The sequence below is a fragment of the Tetrahymena thermophila genome (assembly GCF_000189635.1).
Source record: "Tetrahymena thermophila SB210 genomic scaffold scf_8254402, whole genome shotgun sequence".
NCBI lineage: Eukaryota > Ciliophora > Oligohymenophorea > Hymenostomatida > Tetrahymenidae > Tetrahymena > Tetrahymena thermophila.
This window is the reverse complement of record NW_002476185.1, coordinates 73,894-95,995: the sequence shown is the minus strand read 5'-3', so window position 1 is coordinate 95,995 and position 22,102 is coordinate 73,894. Positions and strand designations below refer to the sequence as shown.

The window sequence follows — 22,102 nt, the reverse complement described above, 5'->3', positions numbered from 1 at the left end:
ATCACAAACATTACTTTAGTTATCGAACTGAAATTCGATTGGATAAACATAATAGTTTTGAAAAGAATTCATAATAAAAAATAAAGAATAAATAGTTTTTTATTTTAAACTAACTTAATGATAGTTTATTTTGAGAATAAGCTTAATTATTAATAGGCGTGTTTTTAGGGTATGACGAAAGTACATAATTAATTTAATGAGAATGAATTAAATATTCGTCATTTTCTATTTTTTAAAACGTTCCATTTTTATATATTTGTATAAATAAATACCTCAAAACAAAAACAGATTTAAATATTTGTCTAATATTTAAAATTTAACTTGATGGATGGTTTATATATAAGTAAAAGAAAATAAAGAAAAAGTTAGCAAAGAAAAGGGGCAGGGGTAAAGCAATTGATAGGCAAAATCAAATTGATTTTGTTCGAAATTATATTAGTCATGGAATTAAATTTGCAAGAGTATTGACAAAATAATCCTTATTTAATTTAAAATAAATATGAGAAAAGAGTTTTGAAAAATAAATTAAGATCAATAAAAGAAAAAAATTAGTTGTTTTTAAAAAAATAGGGGGTCTTTATCAGAAGAAAATTTAACAACTAATGAATTAATGAAATACAATTATCAAAAAGCAAAGTACATTTATTTTATAATGATAGTAATATTTACAAATAAACAAATAAAGAAACAAACAAACAAAAGAATGAAACCTAAGCAATCTATAGTAAATTATAACTAACTAACTAATTATTAATTTTTATATTGCTGAATGGCTGACTTATTTACTTATCAACTAAATCAATGTACATGCCTCTTAATAAAAATGAATGAGATTCATATTATAAAGGAATGTTTATATGAATGAATATTCATTATTCATTTATTAATGATAAGAAAAGATTAGTTAATTAATTATTTTTTGATTAGAATGATTGATTGATTGATTGGTAGATTGATTAACATTTTGAATCAATTTAATAAAAACAATCAAATGATAAAGATTAGGAGTTTTTTAGAAGACTATAATAATATATATAAAACAAACAAAATAAAAACAAAAGAAAAATTTTTAAAGTCAAAGAAAAAAATTTGCCGAAAAGGAGGAGTTGTTTAAGAGCCTGTGCTATTCCGTGCAATAAAATGATGCGTAATTCTATGAAATCGAAGACTAAGACAATACAAAAGTAAAAGAAGGATGTTCCTTAACAAATATCTAAGAGTGTGACACAAAAAAGAAGGGGAAGACCTCACAAAAATTTACCTATTGAAGTTTTGCCTAAAGAAGAGTCTTGCTCCTTGAAACATTCAAAAAGTGCTGGGATATCTACGGATGACTCTTCATCTAACCATGTTATGACAGAAGAAATCTCTTAAAATAGCTTAGTTGATGTAAGCACCAAGCTCAGACCTATTTCAGACTTTAACTAGTTTCTTGAAGTTCCTATCATTAGGCCTACTATTGAGGAATTCAACGACCCTTTTAGACTTATTGCTAATCTTTATCTAAAGGGATATGACAAGTAAGGGGTTGTCAAAATTATACCACCACCTGAATGGAAGCCAGACTTCTAGTTCTCCAAGATTTAGAGTAAGGTCAATACTAGAGTGTAAGTTGTCAATAAACTGTCTAAAGGAAAGGTATTAATTGCATATATTCATTGTCTTTATTTATAGCTAAAAACAAATTTTAAACCAAAAACATTATTTCTTTGTCTTAGCTCCTAAAGGGATTTTATATTGGATAATTTTTTAAATCCCTTTAAAAAAAAATGTGCAAAAATTTATTTAAAACTATAAAATAACTCTCTAATTCAGTTTTTTATATAATTAATCCTTATCATCTGAGTTAGATAATGAAAAATAATCTAATATCCAAAAAAGATCTTATTCAATTTCTGATTAAAATATTTTCAAACTCTAATTCTCTCTTAATTGATCTCATTATAATTATGAAAAGCCTTTAAAGCATTTAGACTTTTTATTGTTTATCAAAGAATTTAAATCTACTATCAGTTGATATATCTATCTATTACCTAATTTATTAAACAATCAAAAAAAAAAGGGGGAAAAAAAAATTATAATTTAAAAAGTAGAGATCAAATTTCTTGAAAAATTAAGTAGTTAACATTTCTAAAATGGTAAAAAAAAATGATATTTCTACTTTACATCTTTGCGCTAACTTTCTGTGTTTCTCATTAAAATCATTTAAAGAGAACTTTCTAAAATTTAAGTTTTTGTATTACCAATTTTGACAGCCTACGTGTCATATTTTACTTTTCTTCTTTAGGGACTGAGCTTAATATTAAGCTTTTATTAGAGAGTCTTCTCTCTTATGCAAAAAGCTTAGCCTGGCTTCTAATTATTAATTATAAAGAGCGTTTTCTTCTTAGTAAATTAATTTAATTACTATTTAATTGTAAGATAAGAAGAGACTAATACGTTATAAAGAGTCATTACTTTTGGATTTTAATCACCTTTTTCCTCGAACAAGAATATATAAATTTGATTATTACATAGAATTAGTAATTATAATAGAGACTAAATCAATTCTTACTAAATATTTCATAATCTTATTAAATTTCTTTGCTGCAAAGAATATATTCAAACTCATCTAATAATTGTATTAAGGCTTAAGGTGAATAATCATTGAACCTATTTGATATAAATGCTACAATTAATAGATCAAATAATATCTAATGTACATATTAAAATGGTAGCAAAATCACTATTACTAATATTCTTAGATATATAGATAAAAAATTTTCAATGCATGTATATGCACGTTAAATAAATAAATAAATAGATAAATAGATAGATATTCATCAATGAATGGATACTTTATATGATTTTAAAATTAACAAAAGAAATACATACATTGATTTTTGAATATTAAATTGATATACTAATAATTTAGAACAAAGAAACAAATTAAATTAGATTATAAATGTAAATTAAACTAAAATTCTGGCTATTTTTTGAATGTATGTTTGATAAAATATCATTATTTTTAAAGATTGTTAAAAAAAAATAGTTAACTTAACTGTTGTTTAAGGGAGTGAATAAAGAGATAATGTTCATAGAAAATATTTTTTACTATTTTTAAAATCTACGTTTACTAATTTTATTATTAATAAAATAAAGCCATTCGAGCAGAATGAGGAAGGTTTTACTTACAAAGAGTATTAGTAGTATGCTGAGAAATTTTAAAAAAAGTATGATTACTAAACAGAAGAGAGATTTATAGAGAAAGAAAGGCTGAATGAATATGAATTCTGGAGTATAGTAGAGTTTCCTCACCTTTTCAAAGATGTACATTATATTTATAAATATGTTTATTCAAATACCACAATCAAGCAATAATTCAATTCATTCACTTATTAAATGTTTCAAGATTTGTTAATTTAATTTAATAGAAAAATAAATAAAATTCACTAATTAATTTTGTTTAGTAGAAAATGAATTTATATTCAAATAGCTTTCTTGCTTTTTGCTTTATTAATTTATTAATTTTATTTTAACTTAATTTCCTTTATTTTGTAAAATAAGTTTATTCTTTTATATCAGTATATTAAAAAATTTTTGTTTACAGGTTGAAGTAGAATATGCAGCTGATTTACCTTCATAAAAGTATGGTAGTGCTTTTGCTGAATAACCTACTAAGCATGACAAAATAAGCTATCTTCATTCGTTTAATTTGAAGAATATTAATAGATCTCACAATAGTTTATTCCAGTTTATTAAGAATGGTGGTGATATTAGTGGAATCACAACACCTTGGGTTTACCTAGGTATGCTCTATGCTAGTTTCTGCTTTCATGTTGAAGATTTATATATGTACGCCCTAAATTATCTTCATATGGGTGCACCAAAAACATGGTATGATTGTTATACATTCAAAAATCAATTATTCTAAACTATTTATACTATCACACAATGAGATAGATATATTTTAGTTTAATTCAAAATAAACAAAATTTTTACCATTCAATTCAAATTAAAAAGGTATACTATTCCAGCTGATTATAAGGAGAAATTTGAAGAACTATATTAAGAAAAATATAAAGATATATTCTAAAAAAATCCAGCAGTTTTACACCACTTGAATTTATAACTTTGCCCTGCAGAAGCTGTGAAAAGAGGTATTCCTGTCTATAGAACTGATCAAAAAGCTGGTGAATTTATTGTCACTTTCCCTAAAGTGTACCATGGAGGATTTTCACATGGTTTTAATTGCGGAGAAGCTGTAAATATTGTGACTCCAGAGTGGATTAAGTTTTACAAAGAGGCTAAATTTGATTATGCAAGAAAAGGATTCCAAAAGAAAGTATCCTTTTCCCTTGCATGGGTTTTGGTTTCTATCATTTAAAACCTCTAGGACTCCTCATTTGATAAAGTTACCTTATAAAATGTAAAATTATTCGCTTTTTATTTATTTAGAGAATGTTTCTTTCTTACATAATTAGATTAGCTAATTAATTATAATTTCTTTTCTATTTAATAAAATTTAATTAACTTAGATCCTTCATGAGTGGTAAGAAATTGAAAAGGAAGAATTGCATAAAAGAAAAGATTTAATAAATATCTATGGAAAGAAGTTGAAAATATATGAATTTGCTAATAAAAATGAAAAGTATGATCGCCATGTCTGCAAAATTTGTTCAGGTTACTGTTATCTATCTTATATTTATTGCAATAAGTGCTTCACTTAAGGCTGTCCTGCTCATATTGCTCCTTGCGGGTGTATAGAAAGCACAATATCCTTGTTTATAAGATTTAATGAAAAGGTAAAAAATCTTTACAACTTTTAAAGAGAAATATTTTTAGATATTTGTTTGACAACATAAAACATGAAATAATATCTATATTTAAATAATTAGGAAATGCAATAGTTTGGCTAAATCGTAAAGGACACAATCAAAAATAATTTTTGAGATAAAAAAGAATGCATGCTATAAATAAAATTGATTGCAAACATATTTAATTCTGCTATAATATAATTATAAAATAATCAATAAAATAAAATGAACATAAATCTTTAATTTTACACACAATAATTTTATTAAAATAATCAATCTAATTGTAAACAAAAAATGCATTTATCAGCTAAGCTATGAATGATTAAGGTAAATAAACATGAATACATTCAGAAAAAAATAAATATTAACGAAACCTGACAAATAATAAAATAAAATCATTAATTTCAGTAGGCAATTAAATGGAATGAATTTTAGCCAAGACGATTTTTTATTTGAATCTGCATTTAATTAAGTAAGTATAATTGAATAATTAACTAATTAATTAACTTACTATGCAACTAACTAATTATAATATCATAAAATTTGGAATACATTCATACTTTACCATAAACTATAAATTAACTTTTCTCTAATAGAATTTAACTTAACTTTCAAATTAATTACTTGATCTAACATTCTATTTAAATGTTTTCCACTTCATTTCCAATTAACTTACTTTGTATCCTATTTATTATATAATTGTACTCACTTTTTCTAATGATATAATAAATTTATTTTTTTTTTGGTGAGTTTTTTTTCAGTTAATGATGATATTGTTTCAATTACTTTTTTTTATGAAGTTTGAATTAAGATTACTTTAATATTTGTTTGATAAAATTAATTAAAAATAGAAATCAAAATTAAAGATTAACTTGAAATAAATAAATCTAACAACAAATAAAAGTAAATCATTAGCTTTACAAGATTGTTAAATGGATTTTAGATAAGAGGATTTTTGAGTCGAATCTACACATAAAAAGAACAAAAGAAAGTAAAATTGAGTAACAAAGGAACTGACTAACGAACAAATTATAAAATCAATAAATTTGGAACAAATACTTTAAAATAAATTATAAATAAACTTATACCTAATAGAATTTAATTTAAATTTCAAAAAAAATTACTTGATCTAACTTTCTATTTATATTTCTTTCCTCTTCTTTTACTGTTAACTAACTTTGTATCATATTTATATACTTTTTCTTATGATCCTATCTAATTTGATATTTTTAGGTTATGTTTTTTCAGTTACTGATGATTTTATTTATTTACTCTTATTTTGTAGTTAGCAAATTTATATCAAAGAATTTAATTATTAATTAATAGAAAAAGAAGATATTTGAAATGAATGCCTCTTAATCAAACAACCAAAAAAAAACAAAAATCCCAGCTCAAATTGAAAAATTTTCTTTTGAAATTAAACTTTATAGCAGAGATCAAGCCTCATTTTAATTAGGATTCAAAGATTTATATTAATTTTTTGAAAATTAAAATATTAAACTTCTATCAATTGAATAGAAAATATCTAACAAAGCTTAAAATCTTTACTTGCGAAAATAGGGTATGGCATAAAATAAAAATAAACATAGGTAATAAAATATACTTTAAAGGTAGTTCAAGCCACAGTGATTCTGCATTCAGTCATTGTATAAATTCTAAATTACTTTATTATTACTTCCTTAAATTATTTAATTCTTAGTATTAATCATTAGTAGATTGTATTATCAAAAATTTACTCATTTTATGGATATGTTAATTATTTAAAATTACTCTTCAATTAATATTGTTAATCTTTGATATTTCTTTTTATTTCTAAATTAAAAGAACTCTTATTTTATTCTAAATCTTAATAATTACTAATGTAAATTGTAAAATACTCATCAGATTTCTATTTTGATGTTACTTCTTTTTAATATTCTTATTATAATTTTATTTATTTAAATTATTACATTTTAGTACTTAATATCATATCAAAATATTTATCTATCTATGGAATTACTAATACATTGTTATCATTATCTAAACAATAATAGTCTTTATCAATCTTTTTAAAACTGATTATATTAAATTATTTAGATTAACCTTCTTACAATTCTGACCTTATTTAAGATAAATATTTTTACTATTTAAAATTTTTAAATTTATTTAAAATTGAATGATTATATTACTCAATTTAACTAATGTATTAAACTAGATTTGTTGTAATATCATTTATTTTTTGTAATATCTACTCATTATATTATTTAGAAAGTTAAATTTAACTAATAATATCATCATTTGTTCTTGTAATTATGTAATTTAATTGTAATATCTTTTATTTTAATTACTTCTTAATCATTTCAATTTCTTTATTGCTTAAAATAAAGAATTCTTTTATTTGATTTGATACATTAAATATTTACGCATTATCATTTTCTTACTAATTAATTGTAAAATTAAATAAATTATCTTAATTGTTTAATAAATATTAAGCAATTCCATCTTTTTAATAAAATAAATCAGATATTAATTATTTATTTATTTACACTTTTTTTGTTTTTGATGTTAATTAAAATATCACCTGTTTATCTAATGTAACATTGTAAAATATATTAAATACTCTAATTATCTATTTTTTATAAATCTAAAACATAACAAGGTTTATTTTTAAAAGAATAGTTTTTAATAGCATGATTTATGATATTTTATTTATCTTTAATATTAAAACTTATTACTTACCCATAATGTTGTTAAGTTAAACAATTAGACCACAAAGAACAATATATTTTATTTTCTATATTATTTACTATAATTAAATTCTAACTTAACTTTTCTTGTAAAGCTTTAAATTAATTCTATAAAGGTGTTTGTTTTTTTGAAAATATTAGAATCTTTAAATAATTTAATTTAATCTTTCATAATATCTTTATATTAATCAAATGTTAAAATTTAAGAATGGTAAATAGTTATTTCAAATCTTGTTAATTCATATTACTAGTTATTTATTAATAATTATTTTAAATTAAATGTATGACAATTAAAAGTATCAATTAAATGATTATTAAATTTTTTCTTTTAAACATTTGTTAAGCTAATTTAACATACAAACTTATTGTATATTTTATGTCTTGTTGTAAATAAATAATCACTACTTAACCAAGAAATATAATCTTTACCCACAACATTCTCATTATCTAATATTACATTATCTTTTTTTACTCGATAACCTTAAAATGAGAAATTACCAAATTCTTATAAATATTTAATTGTTTACTATTTATCAAATGTACCAAGTAAATCTTATGTAATATCAAATTAAAATAACCAAAATCCTTATTAATTTAATTCTTATTAAGCTAATTTATAATTTTAAATCAATTATTCTTATTAAATATTTTAACACTCTAATTTAACAACATAATAACTATAATTTTACAAATAATCATTAAACTAATATTCTTTATTGTCAATATATTGTTAGTAAATTTATTTATTTAAATGTAAAATTTATCTAATTTATAATTTTTCAGGTGTATCTTTATCTTTATCTTATTTGGATAATCTAACAGGAAATCTTAAATGTTTTACGTCACACATTTTACTATTTGATTAATTATTTATTGAACCATATTTTTAACATTATTTTCTTATTTATGTATTTTTTTATGATACAAATTCTTGTTATACTCTACCATTTTATATTAATTAAGTTGGAAGTAAATAAAAAATAACTATATTATCACAAAAAATTATTGGATCTTTATCTTAAATTAAATTAATGTTTTTTTCAATATAATATTTATTATAATCGACATTTTATATATCTGATACTAAATTATCATTTTACATATTTGATAGTAATATATTTTAAATGATTATTTTTGATAAATCTTTATTTTAATCTTTATTTAAGTTATTTAAATTATCTTAAAATTAAATATCAAACAATTCCTTAATATTAAATTAACCTTTTTTAATATAATAATCTTAACATTATAAATCTTAAATATAAATTACTTTTTGTTTTTAAAATATTTCTGAATTATTATCTTGCTTGTAAGTTCTTCAATATATAATAGTAAAAAATTAAAAAGTTTAAATAGATGTATGCAGAAGATATTTTTATTAATGATTATTTAATTTAAATTATTTATTTGATTATTTTTTAATATATAAATATTTATTTTGATTATTATTTAATTTAATTATTTTTTAAACATTCATTTGTAATTAGCAAGTTAGATATTTTTAATATTAATTTATAATTTATTTTTAAAAGTTATTTAATTGATTGTTTTAAAAAGTTAATTTAATTGATTGATTTTAAAAGTATTTATAGTTATTTAATTAATTGTTTTTAACATTTATTTATAATCGATAAATTGGATAATATAAATATGTAATTAAAATTGATTAATAGTTTATTTTTAACATTTATTTGTAATTGATAGATTGGATAATACAAATATTTTTTTAATTTGATATATATTTTTATTTAATAAATTTTATATATTAGTAGTCGGTAGCGGGTAGTCTTATAGATGGGGGGTGTAGAAATATACCCTAATTATGAACTTATAATAAAATTCCCTTCAAAAAGTGCTCAAAAATTTAGGTCTCTGACTATCTAATATAGTGGGGTGGGATTTATTTAAAAAAATTGATTAGTTTGTTTTGTGAAAATAGTTAAATAATTTATTAAATTAATCATTTGAATATTTTATTTTATTTAGGTATTTCTTAAAGAGGATTGCTGCGTAGCTTTATTTGTGCATAATTTTATAATACTTTTGTAAGTTCTTCATTTTCAGTTTCATATTCTTCTTCAGTTGGCATCATTCTATCAAAGTCCTAGTCAGTGATTAGAGTTTTTTGAGTGAAATTATCTTTTTTGATCTTTGTTGCTTATTGCAATTCCAAATAATCTTTCAAAATATTTTTGCTGTAATCTATCTTCATTCTCTTAGCAAATGTTGGGAAAAGCTCATCAGTCTACTTTTTTAACTCAGCAATTATATTCTTCGCATCTGTATTTTCTTTTAATGAATTGGCTGAAGTAATCTCATTAGATTTTATATTTTAATCATTTATTGGTAAAGCTAAAGTAGTTTATGAAGATAATTAAGACTATTACTTTTAGGATGTATTAGAGTTAGTTTATTTATCATAAAAAAGAATATAAAGATGATAACAAGTATCCCCAAACAAGTTAACTATTTGTATCATCAAGTTATTGTTATCGAAGCTAGGCTATTCGGCTAACTTGCGATATATAAAAACAATACTTCTGTTAAACTCTTAGCTTGTATTTATTAAAGTATTTAAGTTGTCATCACCAAGTTTGAGAAAATCTTCAATTATTCCTGATCTGCAAAACAGCTAATAAATATTTTATCTGGTAATAAGCTTTAAAATTTGCACCAATTTAAATTAGATAAATTTTAATTAATTAAGGAAATAAAGCCTGTTTGTTAAGGCTAGGCCATCATCTAAAATTTTAAGTTAATATTCATTAATATTGCTAGCACTCTTAATAACTTGTTTGTAATTTTTCAGATTACTAAAAAAATTACAAGCTTAAATAGTTTGAGTTTTTGATGATTAGTATTAAAGCTGCTATTATATCATATGCTGCTAGATGTTAGGATTATAGTTTAATTAATTGATAGAATTAACTTATGTCTTATTTTAATTGGCATTAATATTATTGTTATTATTGTTGAATAGAGAAATTCTATTATCTACTAGCTCAGGAGTTTTAATACCATGATGAAAGATCAAAGGAGGGCTTTGCTAGAATTAAGATTTAACATATTTGTTATTTATTGAGACGTTTGAAGAATTTTGCTATATTATCTAGCTTATAATCTCATTCATTCCTTAAATTTTCTATAAATTATTGGGAGAATAAGGAATTTAGCTATGATCTTTGTAAAACCATTTTGGCACATCACCTTTGAGGTCTTCGTCTTCTATTTCATCAAGTGAATGTTCTCTATCATTCAACTAGTTTTCTATCATTTCTTATAAAGGTCCTTACCATCCATTTTTATCTTTATAGTTAACAAATTAATTATTTATTTCTTACAATTAGTATTTTGATAGTTATTAGGCATAAATATCACCAGTTTTAATCATACGAGGCTAGGAAGAGACATTAATCATATTTAATTTATTTTTTAATAGGTTTTTACTGCTGCCTATGCTGCCATCTAAATTTTTTAATCCATTCTATACTCTTTGTTTTATAATATTCTTATCTTCATCTTCCATATCAACAGGAAAACTGTCAGCAGAATCTACTAAATTTTCATCCCCTTTGCTACTTACTTACCCGTCTTCATCATTAGAAGAGTAATTTCCTGATTAATCAAATTCATCTTCCTATTCGTCATCATCTTCATTTACTCCATCATTGTCGTTTTCAGAATCAAAGTTTACTTCTTCTTCATCTCCATATACTTCATCATCGTCATCATCTTCTTCCTTTATTTTGACTAAGTCTATTTCATATTCTTAGTTTTCTTACTTTTTATGATTTTTATTCTTATTTGATTTTTTAGAAGCTCCTTTTTTGTTCCTTTTATTGTTCTTCTTTTTATATCTTTCAAAAGAATCATCTTACTTTTCTATAAATTTATTTTCATAAGCTTCTTAACTATCTTAATAGCTTTCTATTTAAACAAATTTATTGAAGTTTAAATGGCTATTTATCTAGTTTGTTTAAGACAGCAATAAAAGCTTTTTTACAAGAGTATGCTTTTGACAAAGCTGATATGAGAGCTTGTTATCAGATCTTCTGGCAAAGATATCGGCGTTATTTTTGAGAAGTAGCTATACTATTTTTTAAAAATTCATCTCACTAGCTATATGAAGAATTGTAATTCTTTCATTTCCTCCTGCCTTATTGATCATAAATCCTCTTTTATTTTTTTTTGCTAAACACATTCTGTTGTATTCAAATGCAAATTCTACTGCTTCTAAGCATCCTCTTCTGACAGCAAAATGCAAAGGAGACCACTTTTCATTGTTTTCTAAATTAGGATTTGCTCCATTATCAAGAAGCATTTAAGCAATCTTAGACGATTCTTCTGGATTCCTATAGTATTGTTAAAATAAATAGTGCAGAGGCCCATTTCCATCATGGTCTTACTTATTAACATCTGCCCCAAAGCGTATCAAATCTCTGATAAGATAGTATTACATCTTAACCACACCAATAGTAACATTACTCCCAAAAACTCCTCCTCCTACATTAACATTTGCCTATTTTCAATAATTTTTATTTTTTCCTTTTCTAAAAATTGTATTTTCATCTCTTTGCATTAAAATATAAAAATTATTTCCTTAAATCATATTGAATGATCAATTAATTATTCATTTTAAATTTAATTTAAATCATAGTAAAATAGTATCTTAAACATATGAACAAAACTTTACTTTATTAAAAATGAGAATTTTAGCCGAGTAATACTTTTCTTCTAAAATACTCAAAGAAAGAGGAGTTTGTCCATCGAAATCTACTTCATTTACCAAATCAAAGTTTAAATTTACTAAGCATCTTAATGATGATATATCTTCATCTATCACAGCCTAAAAATATAAATGATTAAATATTTATTTTTAAAATTTAAACTAAATTATAACTAAGCAATATTACCAAGTGCATTAGATTTCTACCATTCTTTGGATCGATTTAGTTATACTGAGTATACACTTTTGGAGTTGTAATATCAATGAATTAGGCTGACTTTGGTTGCTCTTCTTTTGATTCTGATATTATATTTTCATCAGCTTAATCAGTTTAATCTAAGTCGATTATTTCTTACTCATCACAAAGATTATCTATCTCATTTTCTTCATTTACTTCGAATGGCTTTTGCATAAACTTTTACTCTCTTTATGAGAGTAATTGGTCTGGAGGATTTTCAAGTTTAATATCCAAATGCTAAAAAATAATTTAATTATTTTTTTCTTCATTTTCTTCTTCAACTTCTTATAAAATTTTATCGAAATTAACATTTTCATCTGTTTTAATTATCTAGCCTGGGTTTTATAAGTTTTTTGGAGTTTTCTTATTTTTAAGTGGATGGGCAGACTATAGATTGTTGCTATTTCTTCCAGTGTGAAGTTATTCTTAGCAAGAACCTAAATCATGATGAGTATGGAGAACTTCTTCAATTTATCCAAAACTCAAATCACTTTCACTAGAGAAGTTAATCAGAGTTTTGCATACCCCTGATGCAACTTATCCACTAATTTACAAATTAGCATTACTTTTAACTTATCTTTTTGAACTTAAAGGCTAGTTGTTACTTGATTAAATCTATTTCAAATTAATTAATTCAACCAGACTTCTGCTATTATCTAGGATAGAGTCTTCTTCACGAGCCTTTTTGTTTATGCACAAAAGTCTATTCTTCTTCTTTTTTAATTCTTCTGGTAAATACTAAATACCATCGTTCTCTTTTGGCAGTTGTGATTCATTTAGACTTGTAATTGTTGTATTTAATAAATTAGTATTGCTAACATTTAAAACAAATCTATTTTCTTAGTTTTATTAATTTGCTAGTATTTCCAATTATTAAAGCCTGTGTTTTCTTTATTCCTCATTTTCTATATTTTATTTTGATTTAACGTTCTAGTTTTTAGAATTTGGTGAAGAAACCTTTTTTTAAATTGGTGTTTTTGGCTTATTCTTTTTGATTTAACTAGATATTTTTATTAGATTTTTATCAGAAAAATGTGTGGTGAATTACAGAAAAGTAACGAAACCAGCGCTGCGGTGATTACACAACAACAAGAATATTTCTTTAAGAACCTACAAGCCTTCATTACCTTAAACAGTGGGTTTTTTTGGAGGCAAGCAATATTTAAACCAGTCGATTGAAAACTCTTTTAGATTAACAAGAAAAATAAATTCAATAGGAATTTCCATGAAATCATTCGAACTAACATTAAGAGAATTAATTCCATCTAAATAGCAAATATATTTCTAAAATGTGTGAATATGATTTCTAGAAATGTTTAAACATTGTAAGTTGTTTTTCCATTCAGTAATTTCATGAGGTATATCTTAAATAAGATTATTTTATACTGAAAATGATTCTAATTTGAGTTCTAAGAATATTTCTTTAGGTAGTATTTTTATAAGATTACTTTCTAATTTCAATCTTTTCAAATTTTTCATCTAGTACAGCTCAACTGGAAAATTAGAGATTTTATTTGAACTCAAATCTAATATTTGTAGAGTGTTTGGATTCATGGTTGAAACATGCTTGGACAAATCTTCTATATTTTTGTTTACCAAATTTACGGCATAACCTAGGCTTTAAAGGGATTTATTTACAGAATATTGACTATTTGCGCTTAATGGAGCATTCAAATTAATACTAGAAGTATTTCCAAAAATAGTTCTTTATGTGTTATTCAAAGAGTTTGATGAGCTTTTATGATTATTATTAATATTATTTCCTAAATTCCCATTTAGTCTACCTCTTGTAGTAACATTTATACCATTAATACTTACTCCAGGCTCAGGAGTTGAAGGGGGGTTAAAAAATAAAGGTTAATGCTATTAATTTTATTGTGATATCTTTTGAGATTAATGATTTGTGTTTTAAGATTGAATTTGCAGTGGCATTTAATGGGGCTAGAATTAACCTATTTAATTTCTAATGTCTTGCTTAACAGCTTAATTATCTAATTTTTAATGTAATTAATTTTAAGGCTATGCATTTTTCAGTTACTGTTAGCTCATAAAATGATGATTGTTTGAATTTGGCATTAAAGTCCTGGCACTTATATTTGGAGAAAGTACATACGTGTTAACTGATTATCTGTCTCCTTAATGCAAGTCTTGATTACTGGAAATGTTTATTAAATTCTCAGGTAACGGAGGAACTACTAAGTTTTTTAACTCTACCTTACTAATTGAAAATGTTTACTTAGAAGTATTCTAAAGAGTTCTCATTTTAGAAGAAACTGTGAATTACTCGCTTTCTTAAACTTCATCTAAATCTTCATTTGCAACATTATTTGCATCAACTAAAACATCTTCTCTACTTAATCCTGATGTGGTATTTGCAAAAGGGTTATTTTAAATCATAAATCCTTGAATTGCATTATTTCCTCTATTTTCCTATTCAAACTTATTGAACTATGTTCTTATTTCATAAATTTTATTAACTTCGTTTGGGACATCTTCTTTTTAAGGTTATTGCTTAAATCGGGGAGCTTATGGAAGTAGCTACTATTATAATAATAGAGTATTCTTTTCTTATAAAAATTACAGACTCTCCCTTGAATATTTATTAGATTTATTTAAAAAATTCTCTATATTCCTATTTTAAGAGCTGTCCTTAGTGGTTAATAGTTACTGTTATTACTACTACTACTGATGCAACTATTATTATTGTTATTTGTTCAAATTTTATTCTTAAGAATTCATTAACGATTTCTAATTATTCAATTCTTATGGTACCTTTTCAAAAAATAATTAACAAAACAAATATCATAAAAAATAATTCAAAAATTATTAACAAAAATTAAAAAAAGACAAAAAGAGATTGTTTTATCAAAAAAATCTTAATAATCTCTACAAAAATAAAAAGCCAGTCTGTTTAAAATTCTTTTTTACTTGATTAAAATTTTAACATTTAGTAATTAAAACAAATATTTTTGCATGAAAAAATTTTAAATAATTTTAAGCTATATTATCTGAAATGCAGTCATTAAAAATTAACACAAAAAATATAGCCATTATAGTTAAATATTTAGTTAAAAAAATTTATAAAAGAGAAATAAAATTAATTATTTAATGACTTAAAACTAAGTTAAAGCATTCATTATTTTGATTAAATCAAATAAATCACTCAAAAAAGTTGTAGTGTTATATCAGAATTAATTAAGTAACAAATAAAAATTTAAAACTATCAGCTAATAAAATAACATAATAAATTGAGTAAAATAATTTATTTACCAAAAAAATATTATACTAAACAGTTAGTTATACAATATCAGCAGCATTCTTTTCAAATGAAACACTTTTTTACTTTAAAAAAAAAGAAAATCAAATAATAAAAATAAATGTAATAAAATTATATAATAACTTAAATCAAATAAAATTAATTTAATAAAATAACTTTGTATCATAAACAAGATCAGTTAATAAATAAAATTTCAACTTAGATATAATATATATCCTAATGTATTCTATTAACACCAAAAATTTTCATTTTTTTAAATTTAAATTATTACCTGTATTTATTTGAATAACTCTTATTTTTTTAGATCTCTAGTATTAATATTTGAAGATTAAGGGTATTTTTATATTTAAAATAAATAATGTGAAAACCTAAAGATCAAAATTAATGAAATAAAATAATTTAATCACTTAAAATTAAATAATTTCATAAAATAATTATTGAATGCTTAACATGAAATAAATTAAAATAAATAAATAAAGGTATTAATTGAAACATATTTATAATTAAAACTAATAGGAAAGTGCTTTATATCTTTTTTACTTTGACATTCAGCAAATAATTCCTTCTATTGAAATCAGATAATTAAAATCAATTTTATCTGTAGATTATATCAGATAAGTTAAAATAACTGATTAAAGCAGATTGCAAATACTAATACTCCTATTATTATTGAAATTTGTTTGAGAGAAAACCTTTCTTAAATGTTTGTTTCTATTTTCTTAGTTGATTTTTATAAAGTTTTGTTAGTATCTACTTTAACTTATTACTTTTATCTCTCTTTTCCTTCATTTTATGAATTTCTTTGATCTTGTTCATGTTTTTTATTTTCCTTTATTTAATAATAATTTTAAAGCTGCTTATTATTTTATAATAAATTTTAATTCAAATTTAATTAATTTAAAATCAACTTTCTTTCTATTTATTTTCAACATTTATTAAATAAAATGTCCATTATTTTAAAACTAAATTTTATTTATTTTTATTCTAAAAACTTTTATGATCTCCAAAAAAATTTAAAAAATCTTTTAATTTTATTTAATTTAATATTTTTATTTTGATTTTGGATAGGCATTCAATCACATATTAATGTGGAAATTTGATTTTGGAAAAAATAACATTTGAATTATATAAAAAATGCTTCAGCTGGTTTAAAACGACTATTTATTTTATTTTTTACTAAACATTTGTATTTATTTTGAAGGCAAGTTGGTAATTAAACAAAAAATGTAGCTTTCAATCAAGTAGAAAAGTATGCAATTAAGTTTTAGATAAGCTAGGTTAAATAGATATAGCATAAAGTTCATAAAGATAGTTAAATAAATAAAATAAAATTAATAATATTGTCTATGAGTTAATTTAAATAATTTGTTTATTATAAATATAATAGCGATTTTATATTTTATTAAGCTTAATTGATTGATTACTTTCATAACTAATTTCACTTCTATATGCATATATATTATCTTCTTTTTGAATATCTGAAGAGCAATTAGTTATTATTTAAGATGCCTAATTTATCTTCTTAGAGAGTTGGCTTTCTTAATTCTACTTGATTAAGCTATCACTCAATCAACTTGCTTATTTCCATACAAACTTACTAACTTAATTAATTTCTTTTTATCTTATTTTTGGAGATTAACAAATAAACTTTTATGATTGCAATATTTAAATTTATATATACACTTTTTAATGTTTTTTGTTTATTTGCTTTTTATTTTAGAAATGTATAAGTTGATAGATTAGTTAGTTAGTTAGATAGATATTTTACTACTTCCATTTAATTTATCAAAATAAAGAGTGTATGTGTATATGAATGAATGAATGCCTTTCATTTCAAAATTTATTTTTTATGCAACATTGTAAAAAATTTTTTAATCTAATAAGAAAATTGAATGAATTAAGATGTGCAATGAAGGAGTTTTGCTGGTAAATATTTAGAATACTTCTGTTTTACTTTGATAATTTTCTTAGTTAATTTCTCTGATATGTGTCCTACATTTTATTTATAAGAAGAAGTGTAAGATAGAGAGTCATAATTATAGATGTTAGTTAGAATTATTAAATTTTAGAATGGTGAATTTAATTTAGAAGTATTAGTTTAAACATTTAATAAGTTTTAATAAATTAATTAATTATAAACTAATTTTTATATGTAATTGATTTTCATTTTAATTCAATTAATTGAAAAGCGATTAAATGATTTTTTATTATATTAGTGAATGAATTATTTATTTTATTTATTTTTTTGATATTGTTATATTGATTAGGATTTAGTTTATATTTTAATTAGTTATTAATTTGTGTAGTTAGTAAATAGTTAATTGATTGATTGATTATTAAAACAAAACTTCCATAATATAAGCCATTTATTTATTTATTTATTATATTATTTTTTGATTGATTTACTTAATTAATTATGAATGAATCATTTAATTAATGAATGAATAACTATGTCTTCTTAATTTTAATCACTTTTTGTTCTTTTTTTTTAATTACTTTTTGGATTTAATATAAATGAATTAATTACTTTCATCATCTTAGACTGCAGTTTCTTGTTCTCCATCAATTTGCTATTCTTGATGCTCTTCAATAATCGATTTTTCTGTAATCTTCTTAATATGTTCTTTTTTAAGGTTCTCTTCGCTTTCTTCAGAGTTCAATTTTTTGCTATTTTAACATTCTTGAATTTATTGTTGCTAATTCAATCCTTTAATATTCGTGACTTATTAAGATGCTTAAATACTATTTTTTGGTTATTATTTTTTTGTTTTTTCTTTAGCTCCTACTACCACGAACCCATCTTCATCAAATGTATTAATCTTCTAGTTTTCATTTATTTAGTGAGAAGGCTCTTCTAAGATTTATGTAGCAGCTACATTTTGTATTTTTTCATTAGAATTTTAGGATTTTTTTAATTATTATAACTATTTATTCTGGGATGACTATTGCTTTTGCAAAGATTAGCTACCTTATTCCTTTTTAGATGGAGGGACTGAAATAATATTAGCATATACATCAACATCTTCCTCTTCAATTTTGCTATTTTAAATTTCCGAATTTATATCCCAATCAGGATACAAGTTTACTTTTTTTTAATTCTGAATATTCTTTCTTTCTTAAGTTGAAATTTTTTCTTCTTAAATAAAATGTGTTTAGTTCAACTAAGTTTTCTATTGCTGCTACTGCTTATTTTGAGCTAATACAACAACAGGAGATTACTCTTTATCTTATTCGCTGCTGACTGAGTCAGAATTCTATTATAGAACTATCTACTCATACTATTCTTGCATTTCTTTTCTGTTGAATTCGTGAGATGATTTTCTCTTTTCATTACTTAATGATAGCTAATTAAAATATAAAACATCATCTCCTTCTTATTATCCTTAGGAGTTTATACTCTCTCTACTACTGAAATTATTCGAGCTACTTTTTTCTTAAGAGTCTTCTTCTTATTCTTCATTAAGACTGTCATTATTTTTTAAATCCTTTCTATTTTTGTTTATTAATTACTTGAAATTAGAGTTTACTTCTTTTCTTTTCAAGACATATAAAGAGTGATAGACAGCTTATAAATTCTAGCCTGTATAATTGCTATCTCCAAGATGCTCAAAACCATAAGCAAAAAGTATGTCTTTAAGTTCTTCCCTATCATAAAGCATCATATATCCATCAGCCGGATGGTCTGGATATTTTCTATGCTGCTCTTCTATGTAAGCCCTTAGCTTTTTATTCTTAAAAGGGACATCATGCTCTCTAATAAATAAATAGCCTTCTATTAAAAGCACTCTTTATATTTCCCTAAGCATCAAATCAAGATGTTCGAAGTGATGAATAGCCATAAAACAAGTGACCAAATCAACACAGTTATTAGGTAAATTTAACTTATTATTCAAATTTTAAAGGTATTTGACTTCTAGATCCATGCTCGGTTGTACAAAATCATCTTCGTCAAACATATCAACTCCATAAACACTTCCTATACCTAAATTTTATGCAATTGTTACTGAAATTTCAGCATTTCCACAACCAACGTCTAAATAACCTATCCAGCGAGCTTTCTGAGGAAGTAATTTCGATAAATGTGAGAGCCTATCTTTATTTCTCTTTTCCTTTTTAGCTTAATCAGTTGCCTACTAAGGTATAATTTCTCCAATTAAACTACCTGTGTGTTGATGACTTTTACTTAAAGTGGTTCCTGAATTTTAAACTCCAGACTAGCTGAGTTAATGCTCAAATTGATGATTTTTTTTCTTAGAATTATGGCTTTCTTACACGCTATGCCACCTTTATTCATCTGAATTTTAACTAAGGTTGTTTGAATGACCATTTTGATGCTTTTTTGAGTCACCTCCTATAAAACGCTTTTAATCGTATTATTTATGTACTGACATTTTAATATTAACTTGATGAAATTAAGCTTCTTTCTTCTTATTTGATTATTTATTTATTTACTTGATTATTTTTGTTCTTTTTAACAAAGAAAGACTCTTTCCTTTTGAAATATTTTTATTAATGGTGAATTGTTCTATTTCAATTAAATCCCCAAATTTTATTATTTTTAAATGATTTTCTTTATTTTCATTTAATATTTTAGTTTTTAAAAGACAATTAGATAGCTATTATACCAATTGCCAAAAATATTTCTTATCATAAAGTTTTTTTGCAGCCTTTGTAATTATATTTTACATGACATATAACTCATCAAAAAAGCTTTGTGAAGATAATTATTTCGCAATATTAAAAGTAGCACTAACATAAAATACATATTATTTGATTAATATCTATGAAATAGATTTAGAATTAACCACTATCAATAATAATTTGATTCAGCTTTCTTTATTAAACTAAAATAGAATTATTAAACACTTGACTTTAAAATATTAATTTTAATTGGATAAATTTTGTATTTTTTCATAATTTAATGAAGTTTATTTAGTATTTTTACATAAAGAGCCATTCATTTAATTAACACCTTAATTACTTGAACTTCTTCAAAAATTAAAATTTTAAAATAAAATAAAAAGCATTTGGGGAGATGGATGGTAATTTATTAGAATTTGCACCAATAAAAATACTATCTATAGCTTAAAGAGAATGAATTTTTATTTTTTTAGTTGTACTTTAAATCTTAATAATATGATAAATAAAATAAATTTAAAATTGAATAGGTTGAAATTTTAATTAAAAATTGAGAAATTAACTTGAAAAAATGTAAAGATAGATAGATAGATGTTTGTAGAAGAAAGATAATGTAAAATTTAACTATCACTTATTTTTATAAAACTTTAATGATCATAAAGGAAAATTCTAAGAAACGATTAATGAATTTATAAGAATAGTTATGAAAAATGACTAAGTTTATCATTTTTTAGAATAGAAATTCTAATATTAATATTAAAATTCTTACATATAGTATTTTGAAGAAGACGATAGACAACCTAAAATACATTATCATCATATGTATATAATTTTAAGAATCACAAAGGAAATTCTAAGAATTTTTGAACAATTTAAATTCCAAAAAAAACTGTTAAATCATAGTAATGAAATATTTATTATTTATTTGGTCATTTTTTTTAGGAATATGATTAAAAAACTATTAAAATATTTGTTTGATTTTTTTGGTAGAAAAGCTAATTAATAGATAAAAGGACAGGATCTAATTAAATAGTACGTTAATATTAAATAAATTGTGTGTGATGCATTATTTTATCAAAAAAATTTAATAATAATAATAATAAAATTGAAAAAGTTAGATATTTTTTTTGATATTAATTAAAAAAATAAGACTTAAGAATATTTTACTATTGAAATAACATTTTTAATATATAAGGAAATACAGATATTTCACCCCAAGTAACTCAAAGCTATTGTATTTTCTTTGGTTTTTAAAATTAAACACCAATTTTAACTGATAAATAAAATACAAGAGTTACTCGGGGTGAAATATCTGTATAAACTATTAAATTAATATTTTTAGATTAATTGATAATCAGAATTCATTATTTATTTTTTATATATATTGCTTTGAATGATTCCAAAGCCTGTTTAATAGAAGTAAATTTGCCTGGATTTTATAAAATCATTTCAAATGCTGGTGTGTATTTAGTAGTTAAATAATTGGTTATTATTTCTTTGCAGTTTAATGAATATTTTATCAAGATTTATCTCAATACAAAGATGGAAGTCTCCTTGAATTTTTGAATTTCTTATTAATCACTAAAATTTTAAATACTTTATTATAAAAATTTATTTAGGTATTATAGTGAGTTTTATTTTTTTTTGTCTAAAGTTAGACATTCAAGCTTATTTTCCAACTCAGGATAAAATTTTAAAATC

General features: G+C 22.5%; 3 protein-coding genes across 3 annotated transcripts; 1 reads left to right on the top strand and 2 right to left on the bottom strand. All coding sequences in view use genetic code 6, as the record gives it.

Moving 5' to 3' along the window:
• Positions 1–1,140: 1,140 nt before the first annotated feature.
• Positions 1,141–4,931, top strand: TTHERM_00657430 (JmjC domain protein; the record flags this gene model as incomplete). Its single annotated transcript, XM_001024043.3, has 6 exons — positions 1,141–1,638; positions 3,142–3,309; positions 3,590–3,876; positions 4,003–4,408; positions 4,518–4,784; positions 4,878–4,931. 6 exons carry the CDS (start codon positions 1,141–1,143, stop codon positions 4,929–4,931), a joined length of 1,680 nt encoding a protein of 559 aa, XP_001024043.2.
• A 4,551-nt stretch (positions 4,932–9,482) lies between these two features.
• Positions 9,483–15,225, bottom strand: TTHERM_00657420 (ankyrin repeat protein; the record flags this gene model as incomplete). Its single annotated transcript, XM_001024042.2, has 3 exons — positions 9,483–12,041; positions 12,216–12,368; positions 12,436–15,225. The coding sequence occupies 3 exons, from the start codon at positions 15,223–15,225 to the stop codon at positions 9,483–9,485; spliced, it is 5,502 nt and encodes a 1,833-aa protein (XP_001024042.2).
• Positions 15,226–16,373: 1,148 nt separating this feature from the next.
• TTHERM_00657410 (UbiE/COQ5 family methyltransferase) lies at positions 16,374–20,451 on the bottom strand (the record flags this gene model as incomplete). Its single annotated transcript, XM_001024041.2, has 3 exons — positions 16,374–16,592; positions 17,718–17,755; positions 18,291–20,451. 3 exons carry the CDS (start codon positions 20,449–20,451, stop codon positions 16,374–16,376), a joined length of 2,418 nt encoding a protein of 805 aa, XP_001024041.2.
• Between the last annotated feature and the right edge of the window lie 1,651 nt (positions 20,452–22,102).